Source organism: Eumetopias jubatus, unplaced genomic scaffold, assembly GCF_037043125.1.
Source record: "Eumetopias jubatus isolate StellerSeaLion01/CBP00866 unplaced genomic scaffold, mEumJub1_p1.0 scaffold_13, whole genome shotgun sequence".
NCBI lineage: Eukaryota > Metazoa > Chordata > Mammalia > Carnivora > Otariidae > Eumetopias > Eumetopias jubatus.
Genome location: NW_028274819.1, coordinates 6,623,095 through 6,649,898, shown reverse-complemented (window position 1 = coordinate 6,649,898; position 26,804 = coordinate 6,623,095). Strand labels below are relative to the sequence as shown.

Below are 26,804 nucleotides of genomic sequence, written 5' to 3'. Positions count from 1 at the left end.
GCAAGGAGTCAGGACCCCGGGATCAAACCTGAGCGGAAGGCAGATGCTCAACTGACTGAGCCACCAGGTGCCCCAAACACACAAAAACTTTGACAAGCTGCGGCTTCTGGTCCGACTCTGGTGTCTTTGCTGAGGGTCACACTGAGCTGCGAGCTTCAGGGGTGTCTTTGGGACTCAGCATCAGAAGACATCAAGACCAAAGTCAAGAGCTACTCGTCTTGCCCCTTTGGACAGCTGCTTCTCCAACTAGGACCAGACCAGGAACTGCTGGTGGGACTGCCTGGATTTCCACTGTAACTGTGAAAGGGGTGACGGCTCCTGGCGTGTATACAAGTCCCTCTGCCCCGAATCCTGGCTGTCAGCCTGGGACAACCGCCAGGCAGAAGACACGTGTCCTGGGAAAATCTCAAGTGGCTCCACCCACCCCTCCTCTGTCCTCCATCCTTCTCCCAGGGTGGTGATCGGGGACCTGGGTACACGGTGACCCCCACCCCAGGAGCTTGAATCATGGCGTAACTAATAACACTCGTTGGAAAAGCATAAGACTGTGTCTGTGTAAAAGAGCCAGAGGATGGGGCAAGAAGCTGGGGGTGGAATGAGTACCTTGACCAGTAAGTGGGGCTTCTGGGTGACTGTTTTTTCTGTTTTGTTCTGTTTTATGTTATTAAACTGACCCCTTCTCTAGACCAAAAAAAAAAAAAAAAAGACAACCTGCTCTCAGGAGGGCTTCCATTCTGGTTAGGGATGGTGTAACTGGCAGACCAAAAACAAAATTGTGAACACCTAAGGGCTCGGTGGTAGGTCCCAGGAAGGGGAAGAAAGCAGGGAGAGGGGAAGGGAGACAGATAGGGCGTGTGTGGGCTCACTGTTCCAGGCGCTCAGAGGCATGGCCCTGGCCACTGAGGACCTCCCCCTTCCTTGTTCCTATGAGGGGCATGCTGCGGGTTTCCAACCACAGAGTCTCTGCTGTGGCCTATGGCCTGGTACCTGGGCAGGTTTCACTTTCCCCTTCCCCTAAGTGCTTCAATTTCTGTTTCTGCCTCCTGGGTTCTCTGCGCCGCCTGCCCCCTCTGTCTGGAGCCACATATGACCTTGCAGGGAAGCTGGTTCAGTCTGGGGGAGAGGGAAGCAGATGGTGGAGTTAGGGGCCTCCTCAGATGTTCTCTCGGGATCCAGGCCCCTAAGGAAGTAGAGCACCTCATAAGAGTTTGGGCTCTGGGGTGATGCTGCCTGTATTTTATAGCACAAGGCTTATCAGCCTTGTAGTCACATAACATTGTAGCCCATAACCTGACCTCTCTATGCCTCAGTTTCTTTCTTATGAAATGGGCATCATCATTTTCCCTGCCTCATGGGGTTGTCGTAAGGATTAACTGACATATATAGAGGTCTGTTGACTGTTTGTTTTGTGCCAGGCTCAGTTCTAGGCACTGGCATTCGACTGTGAGCAAACCCAGTCCCTGGCCCCGTGCACTTGACCTTTGGCGAGGGTGGGGGTTTCACCCCTTATTGCACTTAGAATCACTGGGGAGCTCTGAAGGCGACTGATGACCTGGGCCCATCTATGGAGACTCTGATCTAACTGGCCGGGATGCCCCAGGCGTTGGTACATTTGATGTCTGGGTGGCTCAGTTGGTTAAGCGTCTGCCTTGGGCTCAGGTCATGATCCCAGGGTCCTGGAATCGAGTCCCATGTTGGGCTCCCTGCTCTGCGGGGAGCCTGCTTCTCCCTCTCCCTCTACCTGCTGCTCCCCCTGCTTGTGCTCTCTCTCGCTTTCTCTGACAAATAAATAAATACATAAAATCTTTCCAAAAAAAGACAAAACAAAAGCTTCCCAGATGGTTCTAACGTGCAGCCAGGGTTGAGAACCACCAGTGCTGTGTCTTTCTCCATTGTGGGGCCAGATTCATCTTTGTTAGCTCAGTTTTAATCTCCCGGCTGCCCGTCTCCCTGAGTTTGAATCCTACTGCACTCATGACTGGAAAATTCTTCCTCTCCTCCCAAAGTAATTATCTAACCGCACCTAACCCAGCTCACCTCCCTCCACCAGTGTGGTAATTAACTCTTTGTATGCCACTCATCTCACACACACACATGCACGCACTCATGCACACACACACACAGGCACATATGCACATGCACACTCGTGCACACACTCATGCACACTCATGCGCACACACACGCACGTGCACACTCAATGCCTTCACCACGTGGGCTTTCTTAGCCTTCACAGTCCCTAATACTACAAAGCCTTTAAAGCTCAGCTCAAGTGTCACCTCCTCCGGGAGGCCTTCCTGGGGGCCTGGCTGAAAGTGGCCTCTCCTTCCTTTAGGTCTTGGCTTAGTGTTTGCATGATATACCTTTTCCATTTGAACCTATCTGTGTCTTTTCATTTAGAGTGGGTTTCTTGCAGGCAGAATACAGTTGAGTGTTGCAGGGACTCCTGGGTGGCTCAGTTGGTTAAACGACTGCCTTCGGCTCAGGTCGTGATCCCAGGGTCCTGGGATCAAGCCCCGCATCAGGCTCCCAACTCCGCGGGGAGGCTGCTTCTCCCTCTGACCCTCTCCCCTCTCATGCTGTTTCTCTCTCTCTCAAATAAATAAATAAAAATAAATAAATAAATTGAGTCTTGCATTTTTAATGCAATCTGACAACCTCTTCTTTTTAATTGGCATGTTTACACCATTTACATGCTTTTTTTTTTTTTTTAAAGATTTTATTTATTTATTTATTTGAGAGAGAGAATGAGAGACAGAGAGCACGAGAGGGAAGAGGGTCAGAGGGAGAAGCAGACTCCCTGCTGAGCAGGGAGCCCGATGTGGGACTCGATCCCGGGACTCCAGGATCATGACCTGAGCTGAAGGCAGTCGCTTAACCAACTGAGCCACCCAGGCGCCCAACATGCTTTCTTTTTTTATCGTACCAAAATACATGTACAATTTATCATTTTACCCACTTTTTTTTTAAAGATTTTATTTATTTATTTGACAGAGAGAGACACAGTGAGGGCAGGAACACAAGCAGGGGGAGTGGGAGAGGGAGAAGCAGGCCTTCCGCTGAGCAGGGAGCCCTATGCGGGGCTCGATCCCAGGACCTCGGGATCATGACCTGAGCCGAAGGCAGCTGCTTAACCGACTGAGCCACCCAGGCGCCCCTCATTTTAACCACTTTTAAGGGTACAGTTCAGTGGCATTAAGTACTTTCACGGTGTTGTGCAACCATCACCACCATCCATCTCCAGAATCACTTCTTTTTTCTTTCTTTCTTTCTTTCTTTCTTTCTTTCTTTCTTTCTTTCTTTCTTTCTTTCTTTCTTTCTTTCTTTCTTTCTTTCTTTCTTTCTTTCTTTCTTTCTTTCTTTCTTTCTTTCTTTCTTTCTTTCTTTCTTTCTTTCTTTCTTTCTTTCTTTCTTTCTTTCTTTCTTCTCTCTCTCACTCTCTCTCTTTCTTTCTTTCTTTTTTAAGATCGTATTTATTTATTTATTTGACAGAGAGAGAGAGCACGAGCAGGGGGAGCAGCAAGCAGAGGGAGAGGGGGAGGGAGAAACAGGCTCCTTGCTGAGCAGGGAGCCTGACTCGGGACTTGATCCCAGGACCCTGGGATCATGACCTGAGCCGAAGGCAGACGCCCAACGACTGAGCCACCCAGGCGCCCCAGAATCGTTTCATATTTCCAAATTGAAACTCTGTCCCCATTAAACACCAGCTCCCCATTTCTCCCTTACCCCCAGGCCCTGGTAACCAGTGTTCTATTCGCTGTCTCTGACTTTGACTATTCTAGGTATCTTATGTAAGTGGGATCACACGATATTTATCCTTATGTCTGGCTTCTTTCACTTAGCATAATATCTTTAAGGTTTACCCATACGGTGGCATGTGTCAGAATTTCTTTTTTTAAAGGATGAATAATATTCCATTAATGTATACACCACATTTTGTTTATCCATTCATGCACTGAGGGGCATTTGGGTTGTTTCCAGCTTGTGGTTACTGTGAACTGTGCATAATGCTGTCATGAACATGGGTGAACATGAACAAATATCTATTCCAGTCCCTGCTTTCAATTCTTTTGGATATACGTGCAGACGGGGTATATCTGGGTCATATGGCAATTCTATGAGTTTCCGAGGAACCACCATACTGTCTCCCATGGCAGCTGCGTACTCAACCTTCCCACCAGCAAAGCACAAGATGCCAATTTCTCCAAATCCCCGCTGACACCTGTTACTTTTTGCTTTTTGCTTTTGTCTTGTAGTGAATGATGCTGAGCATCTTTTCATGTGCTTATTGGCTATTTGGATATATTCTTGGAAAAATGTCAATTCAAATCCTTTTTTTTTTTTTACTTTTTATTGATAGAGAGACAGCGAGAGAGGGAACACAAGCAGGGGGAGTGGGAGAGGGAGAAGCAGGCTTCCCGCGGAGCAGGGAGCCCGATGTGGGGCTTGATCCCAGGACCCTGGGATCATGACCTGAGCTGAAGGCAGACGCCTAACGACTGAGCCACCCAGGCGCCCCAGTTCAAATCCTTTTTTAATGTGCTTTTTTTCTTGAAGTATAGTTGACGTACAATATTATATTAGTTTCAGGTTTACATTAGTTTACACAGTGGTTTACACAGTGAATTGATGATTTTATATATTATGCAATGCTCACCATGATAAGTGTAGTTACCATCTGTTCTCATACAACGTTATTACAGTATTATTGATGATATTCCCTGTGCTATACTTTTCATCCCTGTGACTTAATTATTTTATAACTGGAACTTTGTACCTCTTAATCCCCTTTGCCTATTTTGTTCATCCCTACCTCTCCTTCCCCTCTGGCAACCACCAGTTTGTTCTCTGTATTCATGAGTCTGTTTCTGTTTTTTCTTTCTTTGTGTGCTTGCTTTGCCCATTTTTATATTGGGTTCTTTGCCTTTTTTACTGTTGAATTTTAAGAGTTCTTTATATATTTTGGACACAGGTCCTCTATCAAATATATGATTTGCCAATATTGTCTCCCATCTTGTGGGTTGCCTTTTCACTTCATTGATGGTGTCCTCTGAAGCACAGAAGTTTTTAATTTTGATGAAATCTATTTTTTTCTTTTCATTATTTGTGCTTTTAATTCTGTTAAGTTATAAACCTTTGCCTAATCCAAGGTCATTCCTGTGTTTTTTTCCCCCAAGAGTTTTATAGTTTTAGCTCTTACGTTTAAGTCTATGATTAATTTTGAGTTAATTTCCATATATGGTGTAGGGTAGGGGCCCAACTTCACTCTTTCGCATGTGAAAACCTAGCAGTCCCAGTATCATCTCTTGAAAAGACTATTCTTTTCCCATTGAATGGCCCTGTCTAAAATCAACTGACCGTCAATGTAAGAGCTCTTATTTCTGAATTCTCAATTCTACTCCATTGATCTCTATGTCTGTCCTAATGCTAGTACCACGCTGTCTTGATTATAGTAGTTTTGAAATTGGAGAATGTGAGTCCTACAACTTTGTTGTTCTTTTTCAAGATTGTTTGGCTCTTCTGGGCCCCTTGACTTTCCACAAAAACTTTAGGGTCAGCTTGTCAATATCTGCAAAAGGCAGCTGAGATTTTTTTTTTTTTAAGATTTTATTTATTTGACAGAGAGACACAGCGAGAGAGGGAACACAAGCAGGAGGAGTGAGAGAGGGAGAAGCAGGCTTCCCGCAGAGCGGGGAGCCCGATGTGGGGCTCCATCCCAGGACCCAGGGATCATGACCTGAGCCAAAGGCAGAGACCCTCAACGACTGAGCCACCCAGGCACCCGGCAGCTGAGATTTTGATAGGGACTAAGTTGAATCAATTTGGATAGTATTGCCATCTTCTGAGTTCGTTTTTGTGGGCAGATTTTCTCCTGGTTATTAATCACATTTCCCCCCTTCTTTGTATGTATATTAATTTTTTATTGGATGCCAAACATTGTGAACTTTACATTATTAATCTGGATTTTACTGAGTTATTTTAAAGAGTATTGGACTTTTCCTGGTAATTTAGTTACTTGCGGGTTAGATTTGATCATTTCAAGATTTATTTCAAGCTCTTTTATGGTGGGTCTTGAGTAGCTTTCTTTAAGGGTTGATTTAGGCCCACCTCTAAGGCGTGGCCCATCTGGTTCTCTACTGAATTTTCTGTGTATTCAGTGAGATTTCTCTACTCTGACTGGAGAGAATCTTCTTAGAAAGATTCTAGTTCTATGTGAGCTCTGGGAATTATTTGTCTTCAGCTCTGCAGTAATTGTTCTTCTCTTGAAATGTGTTCTTGTCCAGTTTTGTGGGGTTTCACCTTATGCCATGTGCAGATTAGTGTTCTTCCAAAAGCTTAAGGGGGCTCCTTCTACAGGGTTTAGGGCTCTTTTTCTACATAGGTTTTTCATCTTAAATGCTCTACCTCAGAAACCCTAGCTGCCTTTTGCCTGTCCAAACTCTGGTCTCTGACTCTTTAATCAGTGAGACTGATGGACCCTGTTTGGGTTCCTCTCCCTGCATGCAGCAGGGGATTTACCTCTCGGCAGATGGCAGATGTAGATGACCTGGGTGATGGTAGGGCTCACCTCATTTGCTTCCCTTGGCCCATGGATTACAGTCCTGTGCTACCAGTTTTCTAATATCTGAAAGTAGTTGTTTCTTATGTTTGTCCAGTTTCTTAGTTGTCTGTGGCAAAAGGATCATTTTGGTCCACAGAGGAAGTCCTCATGGCCAGAATCAGAAGTCCCTCACCCTCCTTGGAATACCCCAAGTCCTTTGCCTGTTGCTCTTCCAAGGTTCTTCCCATGTTCTGATTTTATTTTAATTGTCAGTGCGTGTTTTACCTCCCTCGTTGGACTGTGACCATCTCAAGGGCAGGGGGCTTGTTTTATTCACGTCTGCATCCCTCCTAGTTGCCTGGCACATGGTAGGCATGTGGTGGGTGTTTGGTCTGCCCTGCCCGTCTTCCTTCAGGCCACCTCAAATCACATCCCCACCTTTAGAGAACCGCTCCCCATACTCCAACCAGGTGGTAGTGCCAGAAATGCTGGTCAATGTCCCCTTCCCACTGGGTTCCTCTGATTGGTGCAAGGTTGGCCATGAGACTCAAGGCAGGACATATCAGAGCCCTTCCCTGGGATTTTTCTACCCAGGAAGAGACTTCTTTTCACACTGGTGGCAAAGGTCCAAAGATAGCAACCTGGAGCTCCCTGCAGCCTACATTCCCATCAGAGAGAATGAAGCTGACAGAGAGAGGGAAATGGAGATGAAATGAGGAGAGTAACATACACACACAGACACACACACACACACGGAGGCAAGGGGACCTGAGTCCTGCCACCCACACAAAATCGAGCAGCTCAGGTACACCCTTGCCCTTTTTATGAGTTAGTAAAATAAGCCAGTCATTTATTTTATCTTTCTTTGGCTTAATATAGTTCTGTCAATTGCAAATCAAAGGGACCTGACAAGTAAAAGGCATTTGCTGAATGAGCAGAATTAATTCGCATACCTGCCTCATGCTCAAGGCACATGGAGTAGTTTCCAACAAGAAGCAGGCAGATAGATAAAAGAAAAATAGAAGTGGAAAACCAAAAACGTGAAAAGAGAATTGAAAAGAGAACATGAAGATCAGGATCAAGAACATAAATAAATAAATACGAAGCCCCTATAGTGCTCTCGGCTCTATTAACTGAATATCCTGTCCATCTCTGAGCTTCCTGGCAGCCAAGTGGGAGACGTAGTAACTTAGCTCCCTCCCCAAGGAGAAGAGAGCTCCTGTAAGTTCTTCAGGGGAAAGAAACTTTGTCCTAGACTAAAGGAAAAGTTTCAGATGGGGCTCCGTGAGGAGGGACCAGGGGTACTGGGTGGTGTGGCAGAGGCCAACCCCAACCACATTCTAACAGCCAAAGTCTGCAACAAGCCTCCTGTGTCTGGTTCTTGGAGCAGGGGCCTGCGAGCAAGTAAGGTTGCCAAGTTTAGTCCTTAATTCCGTTAGCCTTGCCTTGAACTTCCAGTGGCTCTCTTCACACTTAGTCACTCCCTCCTCTTTGAAACACTTTTTTCACTTGGCTGGGAGCCCTCACTCTCTCCGCTTTCTTCCCCACTGGCTGCTCTCGTCTGAGCTCCATGGCCATGTCCTCCTGACCTCTCCTGACCTCTAAATGGCGGCAGGCCCAGGTCTCGTCTCCAGACCTCTCCTCTCCTCCCCCTGCCTCTCCCGGCCCCAGCCTTCCAGTGCCTTTCCTGGATGAGAGTCCCTCGTTCCCCCTGACCCTTCTGTCTAATTTCTCCAGCAGTGAGAGGGACCTTTTAAAAACGTAAACCAGCTCACCTCACTCCCCCTCTCAAAATCCTCTACTTGATGGCTACTTTCACCAAACAAGGTTCATGGGATATCATTAAAGATTATTTTTGTCTCCCATTTTCCCTCTAAAGCTCATAAGGGAACTTCTCTCTCTGCCCACAAACTTCTCTCTCTGTCCTGACCTCCTGTACCATGTTTGCTTACAGTCCCATGATCATCTGAAGTCATTCAGTAAGTTCCGTTAGACTGCCCAGCTTTGTGGGATGGCCAAGTCTCAAACCTCGATGACATAGTTTCCTCCTCCCCAGCCATTGAGGGCCCCATCTCCCCCACTGATGAGGATGGGGAGAAGTCAGGTTGGCTTCTCCCTTCCCTCCTGCTCCCCTGGCTTGAGAACCCTCTGCCGTTGGAGCGCGGGGAGGAAGAAGGAGAGACAAGGGTACAGAGAGTTCTTCCCTGGTTGGCTCTGGATAAGATGGCCGGTCGCTGGGTGGCAGCTTTTGAAGATGGGCTCTTACAGCTCCTCTCTGGGCCACCTCCTCGACTGTAACTCCTGGAAAGTGGGCAGGGACTCTCTTTTGGCTGGTTCCAGTTTTCTTTTGGCTGGCACACACCCACCTCCTTCGGGTGCCCCCTGCCAGATGACAGAAGTCCTCTGGACAGGACTCCTGTTACCTGGCTGCAAGCCAGTTCCCACTGTGGTTCCACAGCCTCTCCGGAAGTCTCATGTGTCCCTGACCCACTGGGCTGCCAGGCTTCAGGGAGCCCCTCCTGAGCTCTCCAGGCAGCTTCCTTAAAGCCCTTCTCCTCAGCCTCGGAGATTAGAAGGCAGTCCCTGGTCCCACTCCCTGAGGGCAGTCTTGGGGCTCCCTTTCCAAATCTATGTCCTTGCAAGGTTTCCCCTTCAGGATCCACTCCATCTCTTTATACTCTTGAGGTGGACCTGGGGTTTCAGGAGTGGCCAAATGAAGGGGTGCCTGGGTGGCTCGGTGAGTTAAATGCCCGACTCTCCATTTCGGCTCAGGTCGTGATCTCAGGATTATGAGACTGAGCCCTGTGCTGGGCTCTGTGCTGGGCGTAGAGCCTGCTTAAGATTCTTTCTCTCCTTCTCCCTCTGCCCAACCCCCCAAAAGTGGCAAAATGGGTTTTTCCAATATCCTGTCACTTTCCATCATGTTTAAGACAAATCTAGAGTCCTTACAATGGCCACCAGGCCCCATGTGATCTGACCCCTGAGCCCCACCAAAGTTTGAAATATCAAATATCAGGGGCACCTGGCTGGCTCATTTGGAAGAGCATGTGACTCTTGATCTCGGGGTTGTGGGTTTGAGCCCCACATCGGGTCTAGAGACTACTTAAATGACTAACTAAATAAAAACTTAAAAAAATCAAACAACGTTATAAATAATTGGATGTTAGTAAATATAAAGACTTAATCAAAGTGAATGCCTTTCCAGGGAAATATGAAATGTCAAAGTTGGCACCAAAATATCAAAAATTTCAATAGATCAGTAACCAGTAAAGAAAATTATCATCTAAGATGCCAACACAAAAGAGTCCTAAGATGCTTTTACAGGGACATTCTGCAAACTTTCAAGGAACAAATGGTCCTTATCAGGTATCAGTTGTTCCAAGACAAGGAATGAGAGAAGGCTGCCCAGTTCCTCATATGACTCTCAAACCAGCTAGGGACAGTACCAGAAAAGGAAAGTGTAGAGCATTTCGCTCTGAATGCAGATGTTAAACTATGATCTATGACTAAATATAGGAGAATACCCCACCGAGGGGTAGGGAAAGGACTTCTTAAGACATCCAAAACACAAGGGCGCCTGGGCGGCTCAGTTAGTTAAGCGACTGCCTTTGGCTCAGGTCGTGATCCTAGAGTCCTGGGATCGAGTCCCACGTTGGGCTCCCAGTTCAGCGGGGAGCCTGCTTCTCCCTCTGACCCTCTCCCCTCTCATGCTGTTTCTCTCTCAAATAAATAAATAAATAAAATCTTTTTAAAAAAAAGACATCCAAAACACAAACCTCTATGCAGACATCTCTGGATCCAACTACATCAGATTTAAGGATTTCTATTCCACAAAGACCCTCAGAGCTAATATTGACAGATAGATGGTTGCAATCTAGTGAATAAAGAACGCCTGCAAGCCAATAAGGAAAAGACAGGAAACACAGTAGAGAGATGGGCAATGAATATAAATAGGCAACTCACAGAAGGTTTGGCTCAATATGGCAAGAAATTGATGACGATGTGGTCAAAGAAGTAATCAGTGAGATTCGATTAAAATTACAATGAGATAGCATTTTAGAACCACCAGGTGAGTGAAAATTCATAAAACGAATCATACCAAATGTTTGGTGAGGGTATGGGCAGACAGAAATCTTTGGTCACATCTATAGGCCTATAAGCCAGTACAGGCTCTTGAGAGCAATCTGAAATGAGGTATACAGCTCTTCCAAGACTCCACACTTTCGATCCTTGTTAAATAAGCCACAGAAATTCGTGTGCAGGTGTTCAAAGAGAAATGTACAAGGGCAGTGTTCCTTGTGGAAGCAGGAGTCGGGGGCAACCTTGGCCGCCATCCTCAGGAGAATGGATTAGTGATGTGGAATGGACGCAGACTATGGAACACTAGGCAATACTCAGAATCAACACACAGCTTTTAAAAACATAGTGTTCAAAGAATAAGGAACAAAAATGAGATTGATTGATAGCATAATAGCATTTATATACACTAAATCCACAAATGCATAAAAATGATATTAGATCGTTCCCAAGAATCCATTCATATTTAAGTGATATGTAAACCCTGGGGATTAAAGATAAAGGAGAACAAAAACAAAATCAAAACCATGAAGTGGCCTTGTATCCATCGATGATCCCTGGTCACTGTGAAATAAGAAAGGCCATAAACTCAGCTCCCTGCTCCCGAGGACTGGAAGAAGAGAAATGTGTGAAGGACACAAGCAGGTGGTTCACAGAGGAAGCACAAAAGTCTCATAAAGATATGAAAATGCACAAATCTCACAGACAATAAAGGGAAAGCAAGTTATAGCAACAATGAGATCACATTTTGTCATCTATCAAATTAACGATTTTAAAAAAATTATAATACACCTTTGCTGGGGGGAATGTAAACACGGCTGGTAGAAATCTACATTGATTGAACCTTTGCAGGGAGTGATTAGGCATTGTCAAAATGTAAATTGCTTAGAGCCAGCAAGTGTGCTTATAGGAACTTGTCTTGCAGAAATACCCAACGTGCAATGGTGCATTTACAAGGATGTCCCTGCTGCAATGTCTGTAGCAGGGAAGCTAGCGGGAGCCACGTGCATGTTTGACAGGAAGAGACAAGTTTAGTAAATTACGTTGGTCGTGCTGTGACCCCCCAGTGACGATGGCGAACACCAAGGTGGCTCTGCACTTACACAGAACGATGAGCATAACATACTATTAAGCAAAAAAAGTATGATCTTGGTTTTGTTGAAAAATTACACACACACACACTCAGAAGATATTAAAATGACCCACTGTCTCAGGTCTCAGTTTTTGCATTGAAAGCCAAGCATTCCTAAGCAGGCTCCAGACCCTCTTGCTGGCAGAACAGGAGGAGAACAGAGAGGGCACCACCAACCCCAGCACCCACCCCAGCCCTGTGGGTGTATAAGTGGACAGACGGGCAGGGAAGAGAAGCCCGTGGTGGTGGGCTGGGCTTCCTCCCTCCTCAGGCTTTGAGAGGGGCTCAGAAAGCTTCGTTCCCAGAAATTTGGAAAGATCCGAGGGTTGGAGTCTGACGGTGCCCAAGGAACTGGAAGTGGAAAGGTGACACACCTGGCAGCCGCTGCTGTCCTGGTGACAGAGCTGCACAGGGAGGGGGCTGCCTATGATCCAAGAGTGAAGCAAGCCCTCCAATCTCCAGGGGCAGAAGACGTGGGGGTAGGGAGCCAGGCCAGGGCCAGCTTGACAGGAGGGGGTGCCCGATGATGATGGGGTGATGGGGACTGTGCGGAGAAAGGCATCCTGGGTGCAGGGAAGCTCCCGGTGCCAGAGGTTGTGGCTGAAGTTGGCGGGGGGCAGCTCTGGTTGAAAGTTCCCAGAGGGGTCTCGGGAGCACCCATAAATTGCCCCAAAGAGAAAGCCTCAACATGGGTCCTGCCAGTCCACAGAGTGCTTTCCCCTCCTTCTGCTCTCCTTCCTTTCTGAGCTCCACCTCAGGGGAGATATATTTTATTCCCACGTATGTGTGTATATATTTAAAAAGGTGCTGGTAGGGGCACGTGGATGGCTCAGGCGTTAAGCATCTGCCTTCGGCTCGGGACATGATCCCAGGGTGCTGGGATCGAGCCCCGCAGCGGGGTCCCCACTCAGCAAGAAGCCTGCTTCTCCCTCTCCCGCTCCCCCTGCTTGTGTTCCCTCTCTCGCTGTGTCTCTCTCTGTCAAATAAATAAATAAAATCTTTAAAAAAAAAAAAGATGCTGGTTGTGGTAGGGGGAGGACTGTCTGGCTCAGTCAGTGGAGCATGTGACTCTTCACCTTGGGGTTGTGAGTTTGGGCTCCACCGTTGGGCATAGAGCCTACTTCAAAAAAATAAATAAATAAAATAAAATAAAGTTAAATGAAATTAAAATAAAATAAAATAAGGGAAATGTTTGGGGCTCCTGGATGGCTCAGTCACGAGTGCAGGCAACTCTTGATCTCAGGGTTGTGAGTTCGAGCCCCACACTGGGTGTAGTGATTACATAAAAATAAATACATGAGGGGGCTCCTGGGTGGCTCAGTCGGTTGGGCGTCTGCCTTTAGCTCAGGTCATGATCCCAGCGTCCTGGGATGGAGCCCCGCGTCGGGCTCTGTGCTCAGCAGGGGGCCTGCTTCTCCCTCTCCCTCTGCCTGCCTGTCTGCCTACTTGTGATCTCTCTCTCTCTCTCTGTCAAATAAATAAATAAAAAATCTTTTAAAAAATTAAAATCAATAAACGAAATTAAAACAATTTTTTAATTAAAAAAATGCTGGTGTACATGCGGTCAGTTATTGAAAGATTACGTTGCATTCACATCACCTTATTAAGCAGCTATTAGGTCCCAATCTGGAAGCCAAAGGGCGGTTCATGAGAGGCAACGACCTGAAAACATTTGTAAATTCTTCCATTGAGCTTTCTGTCTGAGATGCCAGCACACTGCAGTGTGTTTTTGTTCATCCATTCGCTCACAAACTAGTTATCAAGGGTCCCCGATGTGCAGGCTCTGTGCCAGGTGCTGAGGATACAGCTGTGAAAAAACACGAAGACCCTGCTCTTCGGGAGCCAAGAGCTGGACGATCCACGGAACAAGGAATCGGATTCAATCAAAGGTGTATTCGTTTGCTAGGCCGCCATGACAAAGCAGTACAGATGAAAGAACTTTAACCAGTAGAAATGTGTTTTCTCACTAATCTGGAGGCAAGAAGTCCAAGATCAAGATATTGGCAGGTTTGGTTTCTTCTAAGGCCTCTCTCCTTGGCTGGTAGGTGGCCACTGTCCTCTGGTGTCCTCACATGGGCTTCCCTCTGTGTGTGTCTGTGTCCTGATCTCCTCTTTTTTTTTTTTAAGATTTTATTTATTTATTTGAGATAGAGAGAGAGAGAGAGATTGAGAGAACGAGTAGGGGGAGGGGCAGAAGGAGAGCGGGCTCCCCACCGAGCAGGAAGCCTGATGCGGAACTCAATCCCAGGACCCTGGGTCATGACCTGAGCTGAAGGCAGTCATTTAACTGACTGAGCCACCGAGGCGCCCCTGATCGCCTCTTATAAAGACACCAGTCATGTTGATTAGGGCCACACAGATGACCTCATTTTACCTTAATCTCCTCTTTAAGAACCTTATTCCCAAACACAGTCAGATTCTGAGGTGCTGAGGGTTGGAATGTCAAGTCTGAATCTGGGGGTGGGGGATGCCAGCCCATAGCAGAAGGGAAGGTGAGAAAGTGACTAGTGCAATGGGAAAAAGCCGAGTGAGAGGGGTCGAGTGTGTATTTATGGGGCAGGTTGTGGTTCTAAGTAGGGTGGTCTGAGCGGGGTCTCTGAAAACTTGACATTTGAGCACTACCTTGGAAGAAGGTGAAGGACTGAGCCACACAGATATCTGTGGGCAGAGCATCCAGGGAGAGGGAAGGGCTGGGGCAGAGGTGAGATGTATCTCATGTATCTGTATCCCGGAAAATAGCTAGAAACAAAGGGGGGTGGGTGGGGTGAGCAGCAGAGGATGAAGCAGGAGAAGCAGGGGAGTGGGGCCAGGCCGATAGCCCTCATAGGCCATTGCAGGACTGTGGGCTTGAGGTTTCAAGACCACCGCAGGTCATATCCACAAGGAGGCTGCTATCAACAAAAAATAAACGAACAACAAAATCTACCAAAAAAAGGAAAAAAAAAAAAACCCACACAAAAAAACAGAACACAGCAAGTGTTGGCAAGGATACAGAAAAACTCGTACCCTTGGGCACTGCTGGTGGGAATGTGAGAAAGAGTGGGATGAACTATGGGAAAGAGTATGATGATCCTTCAAAAAAGTAAACGTAGAATTACCATTATAACCCAGCACTTGCACTTCAGAGTCCTCACCCGGGAGAACGGGAAGCCAGCACCCGGATAGATGTCTGTACATTCACGTTCATGGCAGGACTGTTCACAGCAGCCGAAAGCTGGAAACAACCCAAATGCCCACCACCCAGATGAACGGATAAACCAAATATGGTAAATACATTCATGGAATATTATTTGGCTTCAAAAAGGGAGCTTTGACATATGCCGCAACATGGGTGAATCTTGAGGATTTTATACTAAGTGGAAGAAGACAGAAAAGGACAAATGTTATATGATTCCACTTACAGACAGAAAATAGGATGATGGCTGCCAGGGACTGGGGAGTTAGGGAGTCATTATTTAATGGGTATAGAGTGTCACTTTTTTAAAAGTGAATCTTTTTTTTTAAAGATTTTATTTATTCATTTGAGAGAGAGAGAGAGAGCACAAGCAGAGGGAGAGGCAGAAAGAGAGGGAGAAGCAGACTCCCTGCTGAGCTGGGAGCCCGACTCGGGGCTTGATCCCAGGAGCTGAAGGCAGACACTTAACCATCTGAGCCACCCAGGCTTCCCCGAGTTTCATTTTTTTCATAAAAAAATGTTCCGGAGATCGATAGCGGTGAGGGTTGCACAACATTTTGTAAATATAATAATGCCACTGAATGGTACACTTAAAAATGGTTGAAATGGTAAATTTAGATAAGCGTTGAGAGTGGTGTGAGCTCAGGTGGGGGGGAAGTGTTCCGATTCTGAATACACTTTGACAGGAGGATTAACTGCCACGCGGGACAGAGAAGAGAAAGAGGAGTCCAGGGTTTGGATCGAGAAGCTGGGAGGATAGATAAGCACTTGGCTGAGATGGGGAGGGCCGTGGGAAAGACAGAGGGCTCAGTTTGGGACCTGGTACCCTTGAGATGCCTATTAGACATCCCGGCAGAGGAGTGGAGCAGAAATTTGACGTCTGGGAGAGAGGGATGGAGTTCCGAGTCTGGGAGAGAGAGACCAGGAGTACTGAGAACTTTGAGACTCATTCGCAGACAGACAGTATTTCAAAGATGAACCTGGATGAGACCCACCGGGACTGTGAATGTGGACACAGAGCCCGCAGGCTGAGCCTGCTCCTGGGAGGGGAGGGGGAGCGAGCAAAGGAGTGGGGAAGGAGCGGCCAGAACAGTAGGAGGAGGATCCAGAGCACCGTGAGTTAGCAATGGGTGGCTGGGGAACATGCAGGAGCGGGTTCAGTGGGCAGAGGCGGTGGCAGCTTGATGGGAGCGGGTTCAAGAGAGAACAGGAAGGGGAGATTGATGTTGGCAAGTCGGGTCAACTCTGTCAGGAGGTTTTGCTGCAAAGGGGAACAAAGAAAGGGGGCAGTGCTGGGGAAGGAGAAGTGAGGTCAAGAGAGAAATGACAGCACATTTGCATTGATAGAAGTGATTCTGAAGAGAGTGGAAAGTGGCCGAGGACAGGGCTGATTGCTGGAGCCACATCCTTGGGCGGGCAATAAGTGAATATATGTGAAGTATGGTAAGTGAAGTAGAGTAAGGGCACAGTGCCACTTAGTCCGTCTTTGGCAGGGGACATTTTAGCAGAAACCTGAAGGAAGTGGGGGAGTGAACCATAGCAATTCTGGAGAGAGAGCATTTCAGGAAGCAACAGCAGCAAGTGCAAAGGCCCTGAGGTGGGACTGACTGGTATGCTAAAGGAACAGTGTGGTTGGATCAGAGTGAGTGATGGGGGCAGGGATGGCACCTGCAGAGAGGTGGGGCAGACAGATCAAGCAGGACCTAGGAGGCCATGGGACTTTGGCTTTTACCCTATGAGAGATGGGATCCATTTGAGAGTTTTGAACAAAGGTGTGACAGACTCTGGTCTTAACCGGATCATTCCGGCTGCTGAGTACGGAATAGAATTGGGCAAGAGCAGAAGCCAAGTGAAGGGGCCATTGCAGTGACCCAGATGAGAGCCAGTGTGGGTCTGGGGGAGCACGCTCCTGGTGGAGGTGGGGAGAAGCGGCTGGATTCTGCATGAATTCTGAAGGTGGTACCAGCAGGGTTTGCTAGTGCACGGGATGTGGAGTGTGAGAGAGAGGAATCCAGGATGCCGCTGGGGTTTTGGTCTGAGCGACAGGAAGGATGGATGTGACCTTGACTGAGATGGGGAGCGTCTTAATTTCCAACATGCCAGGTCAAGATGCTTACTCATCATCCAAGTGGCGTGTCGAACGTCTGGTGGATAGGAGTCTGGACTTTATGGGAGAAGTCAGGGCCGATATATATAAACTTGGGGGCGGGTGGAAGGCGAAGGACGGCTTGTGTCAGACCGTATGAGCTCCCTTGAGAAGTGAGAGTGGCTAGAGAAGAAAAGAGGTCTGCACGCACCTCATGAAAATATTAACGTGAGAGACCCAGACCTGCCCTCTGCCTAGGAAGGAAGTGGCCCAGAGTTTGTCCGGGAAACCAGCTGGGCTGGGGTCTGAGAGCAGATGAGAGTCTACAGAAATAAAAGTCTGGGAAAAACACACCTGTAGGGCATCTGCTGGGATCTGCTTCCTCTACTGGTCTCACTGGGGCTGCACTGTTGGCTAAGGAGGAACAGCTCCTCCATAGCAGTTAGGATGAGCTGCTGGAATGTTCTATGTGGACCTGTACCTACGAACTGATTCGATCCTCACTGTGACCCCAGGAGGTAGATGCCGTTACAACCGGCCCAACGCTGCCCAAGAGGACACAGAGGAACAAGTGGAACTGGGATTTGAACCCCAGCGCCTCCTCCGTTCTCTTAACCATTACGGGTTGTGACCTCCCAGGAACAGTCCATTATGGTTATAGCAGTAATAATAACAAACATTCATCCAGTGCACTGCCTTTATGATTTCATTTAATCCTTGCAACAGACCTAGGGGATGGGCCCACGATTTCCAGTTTTGCAGAGGGGAGAGGTGACTTGCCCAAGGTCACAGAGCTGGTGAGGGGCCAAGCCAGGCCTCCAGCCCTGCCGCCCGGTCTCTAGGGCCTTGGCTTGCCCCACATCCCTATGCTGCTGGTTACACTGGTCTGCCCTGGGCGTCCCATGGGGATTTACCAAGTCAAGGCATTTTGGTGATGCTTAGAAGTTTGGGGTAAGATTCAAATGCTCTGACTCCCTCCAGAGCCTCCTCTGGGCCCTGGTTGCCTGCTGCCTCCCTCCTGGGCATGGTGGTCAACTTCCTGGCCTTTCTTCCCCTGTCAGGACCTGGGAGGCCACGAGAGAGTTCAGCTTGTCTTCTGTGAGGCCTCCACTGGGGCTGGGGGTGGGGCAGCCCAGGAGGCAGGTGGAGGGAGAGGGCCCACCTCAGGGACCACCCGGCCATCTTCCTAGGGTGTAAGGACCCTTCCAAATGGTCAAGTCTTGAGGTCCCTTGCACAGGTAGGTGGGGAAACACAGGCCAAGTGAGGACAGGGGACTTCCATCAGGTCAATGAAGAGTCCTGCAGAGGCAGGGCTTGGCCCTGGGCCTTGGGACTCCCAGCCCTGGACTATTCCTCAGCCTCCTGCTGAACTTCCCCCCCCCCCCGGAAGGAAATAGGCCCCACATACCCTGGCTGACCCTCCCTGGCCTGCTTTTTGCCAGAGCCCTTGAGACTGGCTGAGAACTGGTTGCCATAGAGATGGCGGGGCGGGCAGTTCCAAGGCTGGCAGATGGGGGTGGGGGACGGGGCAGGACACCAATATGCGAAACACCCACCAACAGCTGAGCAGGACTACTTCGGGGAGACCAGGGCAGGACATGAGGCTCCGGGCTCCAGGGAGGACCATGGGGCTGCTCAAGTTTCTGTCAGACATCCCCCAGGCTGAGCAGGTGAGGGAGGCCCCATGGGGGCGGGGGGGGGGGGGGGACTTCCAACTGCCTGGAGGCAGGCAGGCTGCCTGGGGGCATGGAGGTCAGGGCTGAGGGAGGTGCTGGAGGAGCCATGAGACTGGACCTGAGGCCCAGGTGAGAGACAGGAAGGCCCAAGGCCGGCAGGGACCGACCATAGGGAGGCCTCAAGGGTTCGGGGTGAAGACGAGGAATTCACCCAGGGATGGCTTCCAGGCTTCCAGTGGAGCGATGTGGGGAACACTGCAGAAGGATGAGGGTTTCGGGAAAGATAATGAGGTTCCTCCACCTTGACTTAGCAAGTCCAGGGCCCCATGGGGCATTCAGAAGAGCTGTCCGGGACTCAGAGGCAGCATTGTACAATGGTGACAAATCTAGGCTCTGGGGACAGACTCAACATGTTCAGATCCTGACTCCACTTACTGGCTGGGTGACCTTAGTCAAGTGATGTCACCTCTCTGAGCCTCATTGTTCTCCTCTGGGATGAGATGAGATCTCATAGGGATAACGGTGGAATATAGGGTCCTTGGGAAAGTTCAAATGAGTTGATGCGTGAAAATCCCAAGCACCCAGCAGGTACTCAGTAAGCAGCATCTTTGAATATTAAAACTTGAGGTAGTGATCAGTCAGTTTTAGTGGTAACAAGTTGGTTTTAGGGGGCCAGCCAGGGTGCACAGAAGAGGAGGGTCCCCTGGGGGAGGTGTGGGGTGGTCCAGGAGGCTGCTCAGAGCTGGGCCTCCTCCCTTTCTTCACCTAGGGGAGGACTGGGAGTGGCGATGGTGTGACTCCGGCCCAGCAGCCGAGGTCTCAGAGCGCAGGGCAGACGGCAAGGAAGGACCGGAGGCCCCAGGCCCGGAACAAGAAAGGGCATGGCTCTGCTGAAGCTGAAGAGTAAGCATCTGTGCGCCAGGCTGGGTGGGATGCTGGTTATCAGGCCCGACTGCGGGCCCGCACCCTGACCTTGACCCCTGCTCCCTGTCCTCTCCTTCCTCAGTCTCATCCCCTCTTCTTCTCGGAAACCCTCCTTCCCCTTCCAGTGGGCCTGGGAGAGCTTCACCACTGATGGCCGGGCTCTGCATCAGCCTAGCTCCTTCTCGGCCCCTGGCTACCAGGCCATGCCTTTGCCCCAAGCAGTCCTCAAGTACAAGGCCAGGTGCAAGTCCACAGCCACCCTCCCAGAGGCCCATGGCTTCTGCTGGAAGACAGAGGTGCCAAACCTGGAGAGGAGCCAACAGCTCGGGGCCCGCGGCTTCATCCCCATCTCTCCTGGCAAAAGGGAGAGCCAAGAACCGGAGGCACTCAGTGAGTGTGACATCCAGCCACCTGGGAAGAGGTCAGGATCAGGATCCAAGTCCGAGGAAGGCACTGAGCTGGAAGCCCCGGGTGCTGAGGAGGCAGAGAGGGGTATGAGCCCTGGGGAACTGCCCCACCTCCTTGGGAGGGGGTCAATCTTAGAAGAGGAGCCATTTGCAGAGGTGACAGAGGAGCCCGAGGTGGGGGAGCACAGGGCCCCCCGTAGAAGGAGGGCTGGTTCTCAGAGAAAGGGGCAGAATTTTGGCGAAGAGGCTTCCAATGAGGGTGACCTGCAGTGCAAGGGGAACAGCTCCAGCTCCAACCTCAGAGGATCACAGAGGAGGAAGTCAAGGGCCAAGGAGCTGGAGGGGCCATGGGACCTGGAGAAGCTGCAGAGGCAGTTACAGCAAGACTTGGACTGTGGTGAGTGTGGGCTATCAATGCCTGGGTCCCCAGGAAACCACACAGTTGGGAAGAGAGGTTAAGTTGGGGAGACAGGGTTGTGCTGTGCTCCAGGTGCTGGGCAGGATTGCCCAGTGGGCTGGGAGGGAGGCTACTCTCTGACTTGTCCCACTGTGGATAGGCCCTGAAAAGCAGCCCTGGAAGGCTTTGCGGGCTGCTGTCCAGGCCTCCAATCGGAGTGGGAAGACCTGTGCCTTGCGAGATGAAGAGACTTGCCTGTTTGCCAACTTTCCTACCCGTACCTTCCACAAACGACGGGAGGCCACGAGGTAAGGTGGAAGGAGAAGGGTGGGACTAAAGGGCTGGGAGTAGAGAGGAGCCAGTTCTCCAGAGACACTGAGTCATCCAGCCTCTCACTCTTTCCTTCATTTATCCATTCTCTACTCTTCTGGGCATCCAATCTTCTGTGGATCCATCCACCCATCTACCCACTCATCCATCCACCCATCCCCACACCCTCCCACCCATTCACCCATCTATCCGCCCATTCACCCATCCATCCATCCACCTATCTGTCCATCAACCCATCTGTCCATCCACACACCCACTCATCCATCCACCCATCCATCCATCTCTGTCTGCTTGGCCAGGTGTCTATTGGCACAAGCCACTTTTCAATCATTTCCCATCTTCTGTTCATCCATTAATCTATTAACTAAATGATTAATGCAACGTATGTTGAATGTCCACTCGTGGGTGCTTAGGATGTAAAGATAAAGAGACTTGAACCCAGCCCTAAGAAAGTCAAGGTCTGCTGGAAAAGGAGACAGATGGGCAAGACAGCAATTGCTATACTGCTATGTAGACAGCTGCTATACTTAGGGCTTGAACAAAAGACAATGAGAGCAGAGGGGGAAGCCTGGGAAGGGGCACTGTTGCATTGTCTAGATAAGGGCCTGAACCAGCTGGCCACGTGAATGGAGAGGGGAATCCACTTAAGAGATATTTGGGGGTTGGCTCAGCAGGTCTTGGTGACTAGTTAGGAGTGGCAGGTGAGAATCCATTTCAGCATTCTAATAGCACCCCTCAATTCTTACTCTGTCGTCCCCTGCTTGCTTCCCATGCTTCCCAGTGCACTTGGAACAAAGTCCAGATTTCTCAGTAAGGAGGTTCCTGTCTCGCACACCAGCCAGTCAGAAGGGCCAGATTGCCCCATGCTTTTCCTCTCCCAGGACTGCTCCTCTCCCTCATTCACTCAGCTAACTCAATGCATCTTCCAACTTCCAAGTCAGGCTCCCTCCAGGAAGCTCTCCCCTGGGCTTGCCTCTGCCACAGCTCTTGCCACACGGCCTTGCGTTGGGGTGCCAGGCTGCCTGTCTCTCCCTGTGTACAGGCTTAGAGCTCCCTGAGGACAGGTGCCAGATCTTATTGGACACGGCCTCCCCGGTGCCCTACAAGGGACGTGGCACCCAGCTGATGCTCAAGAAATATGTGCTGAGTGAACGAGTGCATCTACCCTTTCATTTGTCCAGCCATGATTGGATTATGCATGAATTCACCAACACTGAGTTTCTGTTTATGTGAAGCACTGTTCTAGGGGCTGGGGATACACTGGTGGTGAAGAGAGGGGTGAGGAACCCTGCTCTCATGAGGCTTACACTCTATATGGGATGAAGGATAATGAGTAAAGAAATGAACAAAATGTATAGCTAGAAATGGAAAATACCTGGGAGGTAGAAAGGGGTGGTCAGGGAGTCTCTCTCTGACATCTGAGCAACGACCTCATGGACAAGGAACTGGCCATCAGAGCTAGGGGAAGAACATTCCAGGTGGAGCTAGGTGTTGTCTACTCAACCATCCACACCATTCATCCATCCATTGATTCCCTCACTATTTTGTTTCTGTTTCCCATCCATTCATCTATCTGTCCCTCAAACCAAAAGGCATGAACCTAGTTCCTACCAGAGATGGGAGGCAGAGAGAAGAACAAGATCTGGCCCTTGCCCTCAGGAGAGCTGCTTTGCCAGGGGAAGTTAGCCATACGGCTGAGGGCACAGGGGCACTATCCACAGGGCTGAGGAAGTTCAGAGTTGGGGCACACAGCTGGCTGCAGTGGGAGGACGCTTCCAGGAAGAGTAGGGAAAGGCCTTGAGGTGGGCCTGAGGGCAAGCCCCAGATGCAGCCCTCATCACCTTAGACTTCCATGCAAACCCCCTGCCCCAGGCCTGCGATCCCTCCCTTGGGCCCCCATCCTCCTCTCCCTGCTCCTGGCCTCCATGAGACTGCTGCCCCCCGCCGCAACCGTAGACTTCTCCCACCTTCTTCTTTCCCTCTCCCTACCCAAGAAGCCTATTGCAGGCCTGGGAGCGGCAGCAGCAGGAGGAGCGGCAGCAGGCCGAGCTGCGGAGGGCCCGGGAGCAGCGGGTCCAGCAGCAGGTGGCTCGCTGCCTGGCGGCCTATACACCCAGAGGGAGCCGGGGGCCGGGGGCCACCCAGCGCAAGCTGGAGGAGCTGAGGTAGGAAGCCTGGGCTGGGGAGGGCCCGGTGGGGAGAGGGCAGGGAAGGCTGTGCAAGATGTCAGATGTCAGAGGAAGGACAAAGGAGACCTGGCTCTCATCTTCCCTCAGGGCTGAGTCTCCACAGCCATCCTACAGCCGTGGCAGGCGGGCCGGGCCACTTGGCTGCACTTTACAGATGAAGACACTGAGGCACTCGAGGAGAGGGGGCTGAGCCAAGGTCACCCAGTTAAGGATAACAATCCTGCAGCTGTCAGAAGCTCACGGTTAAACTGGTCTACATGCGTTACCACACGCTCAAATCCCGTTTTTCTGATTTCAAAAGCCAGGCATGCTTATTATCAAAATGTAGATATTACTGAAATCATTCACGGAGCACAGAAACAGTACGTGTCATCTCACTCCTGGGCACAACCATTGTTTGCCGTCAGGTGAAGAGTCATCTGCTTATTCTCCTCCTATATGCTGACCATTAAAAAGAAAGAGGCAAACGTGTATTTAAAAGCAAATCTTTTTTAGACTCATATAACAGGCCCACGAGGCGGGCATTATCATCAGTCCCATAATTCGACAGAGGAGGAAGCGGAGCTCAGAGAGCTCAAATAATTTGCCAAAGGTCACAAGTGAGTTACAAAACCAGGATTCCAATTTGGGCAGCCATTTAGCCACCCTGCTACCCCGTCTCCCAAGTGCTCGAATACCCAATCTGTAGATAAAGTGTGCCAGGGTCTTCCCCCAAAAGCCCCACCTAGTGAAACCGATAACACAAATAAATATGATCACCGGGGCCGTGGACATTGAGCACCTACTGGGTGCACTGGCAGCAGGGTTGCCCTTTCCACAGCTCATCTCCTTTCATCCTGGGAGAAGAGCTAGGTCAAGGTTGAGTGGAGGGCTGCGAAGAGACCAGAGACTCTGCCCCTGCAGCGGGGCCACCAAGGACTCAACAGAGTTCTGATCACCTACTCTTTGAAGTTCAGGCTTATCATCCCCAATTTTGAAGATGAGAAAACCAGGGCTCTTAAGAAGTCAAGGGTGTTTTAAAGGAATCCTTGGCCAGGGATCAGGGAGATGCCTTCTCCTTGCCAGACCTCTCAAGTTCATTGTTTGTGTGTTTATTTTTTCAATAAGGCAGGAAGCGTAAGGTTCAGGACTCCAAGTGACAGATGTCCATGAGAGGAGTCTTTCACACACACCTCTTTTATTTTCTACCTGAGACCAGATGTTTTCCATGGGGGTCTCTCAGCCCGTACATCCTGTGACTTTTGCTCTCTCTGAGCTGCAAAGGCTCTGCCCTGCACAGGGGGGCGGGTTCAAGAGAGGTCACCCTGTGGTAGCGAGGCTATGTGCCTTCCTTTTCCTCTCAGATGTTGGACAGGGCCGACATCCAGTCACAAGCTTCCTTTCTGCTTGGGGCTCCAAGACACGGACTTCCTCTCAATTCTAACAAACAGCATCAAGAATCAAGAAGGAAAAATATGCATGACATCATAGGCGCGACAGAGACTGAATGCCAGGCTCATTCCCCACCCCCGCCTTTTGTAACTGCTGAAATTACCTCATGAATGCTGAAGACTCCGTTTTGCAATAACTTCTGTTCCTGGCCACGGGTTTTCAAGTTCATCTCTCATTCGTGCATGGAGGAAGACTCCTTCCTGGCACATGGCCAGGAGTCCTGGCCCGACAAGGCGGTGTTTCTCTGAGGGGCCCCTGCATGTTTGCTAGAGGCCCCAACATGAGTCTTGGAGTCTTGTCTCCCCCCCCCCGTTCTCTGTGTGGGTGCTGCCGACACACCCCGAGACCTCTCTTCCGTGCTTCACAGGATTCCTGGTCCCGTGTGGCCAGAGGGCCCCCCTTGCTGCCCGGATATTCGGCCTGATGAGCAGACACATTTCAGAAAAGCCCACAGACCAGGTTTTTGTAAACGGATGTGTGCTTCCCCCGTGGAACCCTGGTCTTTTCAGGAAGTGTTCTTTGATTTGCAACTTAATTCTTTTGTTCCTTCATCCCATTTTCTAAGTTGTGTGCTTATAAGAACCACAGAGAATGGTGACAAACTTGTCTAAACCCTGCCATAGTGCAGAGAAAACTGAACCCAGAGTGGGGCCTTGCCCAAAGCCATGGTCAACAGCCCCGGCTTCCCCCTCACAGGTGCAGTGTGAGAGGGCGCAGGGGTGTAAATGCAGGGAGGGGAGAGGCTGTGCAAGCAGAAACCCAGTTGCTCTGAATCCAGTGCTGGCCGCTCTCCCTTGGGGGTGGCTGGGAGGCTAGATGAGCCCTGGCTGCACGGCCTGCGGACCTGGACTCAGGGCTCAGTCTCTCACTTCCCAGCTGTGCGACCTTGGCCAAGTCCCTCAACCCTCCTGGGCCTCAGGCTCATCACGGGTAAAATGGAGCAAATAACTTCCACACCACTGACCTCAGGAGGAATACAGGGCGAGGATGGGAATGAAATGGCTTTGCAAGGTAAGGGTGGGGAGGATGTCGAGTCCTCAGTGAGGATGAGTGGACTCAAGACGTGGAGCTGGCTTGTGTTCATGGTTAGCTGCCCAGAGGCCCCTCTCCCTGCAGGCGCCAGGAGCGACAGCGCTTTGCTCAGTATCAGGCAGAGCTGCAGGGCATCCAGCTCAGGGTGCAGGCCCGGCCCTACCTGTTCCAGCAGGCCATGCAGGTGAGGGCTAGCACCTGGACAAGCATGCCCCTTCCCTGAGAACAGCACTTCTCACTGGAGGAGTGGGTAGGGATGTAAGGTGAGAGGGACCCCTTTGGACGGGGCCCTGGGCCACTGCCCATCTGGAAGCCCTGGGACCCTCTCAGTAATCGCAGCACCATTTGTCTTCGGCAGCCTTGGTGCAGAGCAGGAACTCTTCTCTCTCCTCAGGTCAATGCCCGGCTCACGGTGACCCGGCGCTTCTCCCAGGTGCTGTCAGCACTGGGACTGGATGAGGAACAGCTACTGACTGAGGCAGGAAAGTGGGACACAAAGGGCACCTCCAGGAAACCCAGGTGAGGCCGTCTAGCCAAAGAGCTGGCTCTGCCCAGCTACAGGGAGAAGGGGTGCCATTGTCAGCACTCTGGGCCCTACCGGCTCTCCCCCAGCTGTCTCCCTGCCCACCTCCAGCCTGGACTGGACATCCAGGGAAAAGCTGAGAAAACTTGTGGGCAACCAGGCTGATCCACCCTGAATCTACGCTTCAGTCCTGGCCTGGTCCACTCCCTTGGCCTGAAGGGCTCTGCCTAGCTCTAGCGGTCAATAAGTGCTTCCCCAGGCCCTGTCCTCCATGTCACCCGAGGAAGGCAGGACCAGGGTTATGTTCTCCAGATCCCAATAAAGAAACTAAGGACCTGAGGGGCAGGCGCTTTGCCTGAAGACACACGAGCAATTAAGCCACAGAGGCAGTCTAGGAATCTGTGGCCAGCTGAATGGCCACACACCAAGCCCCTGTTATGGGGTGGTGTCACACGAATCACCCCCGGGATACTGTCCCTTATGCTTTAGAACAACCTGGCGCACAGCAGGGGTTGTGAGGCTCATTTATAAGGAAACTGAGGCTTGAGGAGGGGAAATCACTTGCTCAGAGTCCACACAGCATAGGAGCCAGATTTGAACCCACATTGTCAATCATGGCCTTTCCTCTCCTAAAGCCCAGGTCTCCTCAGGCATGGGGGTGGGGAGCTAGAGCCCATGGTCTCTATCTGTGTCTCCGTCTTTAAGGAGCCACAGGTCAATGGGGGTGAGAAAGGAGCACTCTTCTGAGAGCCCTGCAAAGACAGAATGCACTGGAAGCCAGCCTGACAGGCACTCCACTCCAAGCCCAAACCAAGAGTCCAGCCCCTAAGAAAATAATTAAACGCTTTATGGAAAATACAGTGTGTAATTTCTGGTGCTGCTAGGAA

At 50.2% G+C, this 26,804-nt stretch overlaps 1 protein-coding gene across 4 annotated transcripts; it reads left to right on the top strand.

Annotated features, from left to right (window-relative positions):
- Positions 1–18,540: 18,540 nt before the first annotated feature.
- On the top strand, positions 18,541–26,746 carry TSGA10IP (testis specific 10 interacting protein). Of its 4 annotated transcripts, none has more exons than XM_028117973.2 (8): positions 18,541–18,678; positions 19,454–19,587; positions 19,691–20,412; positions 20,573–20,720; positions 22,737–22,907; positions 25,479–25,578; positions 25,789–25,913; positions 26,623–26,746. In XM_028117973.2, exons 1-8 carry the CDS (start codon positions 18,550–18,552, stop codon positions 26,744–26,746), a joined length of 1,653 nt encoding a protein of 550 aa, XP_027973774.2. In that variant the 5' UTR covers positions 18,541–18,549. The 4 variants fall into 4 exon arrangements, with proteins under 4 accessions (XP_027973774.2, XP_087873871.1, XP_087873872.1 ...); XM_088017745.1 differs by having other exon boundaries at positions 25,753–25,913; XM_088017744.1 differs by having other exon boundaries at positions 18,550–18,674; positions 19,459–19,587.
- Positions 26,747–26,804: the final 58 nt, after the last annotated feature.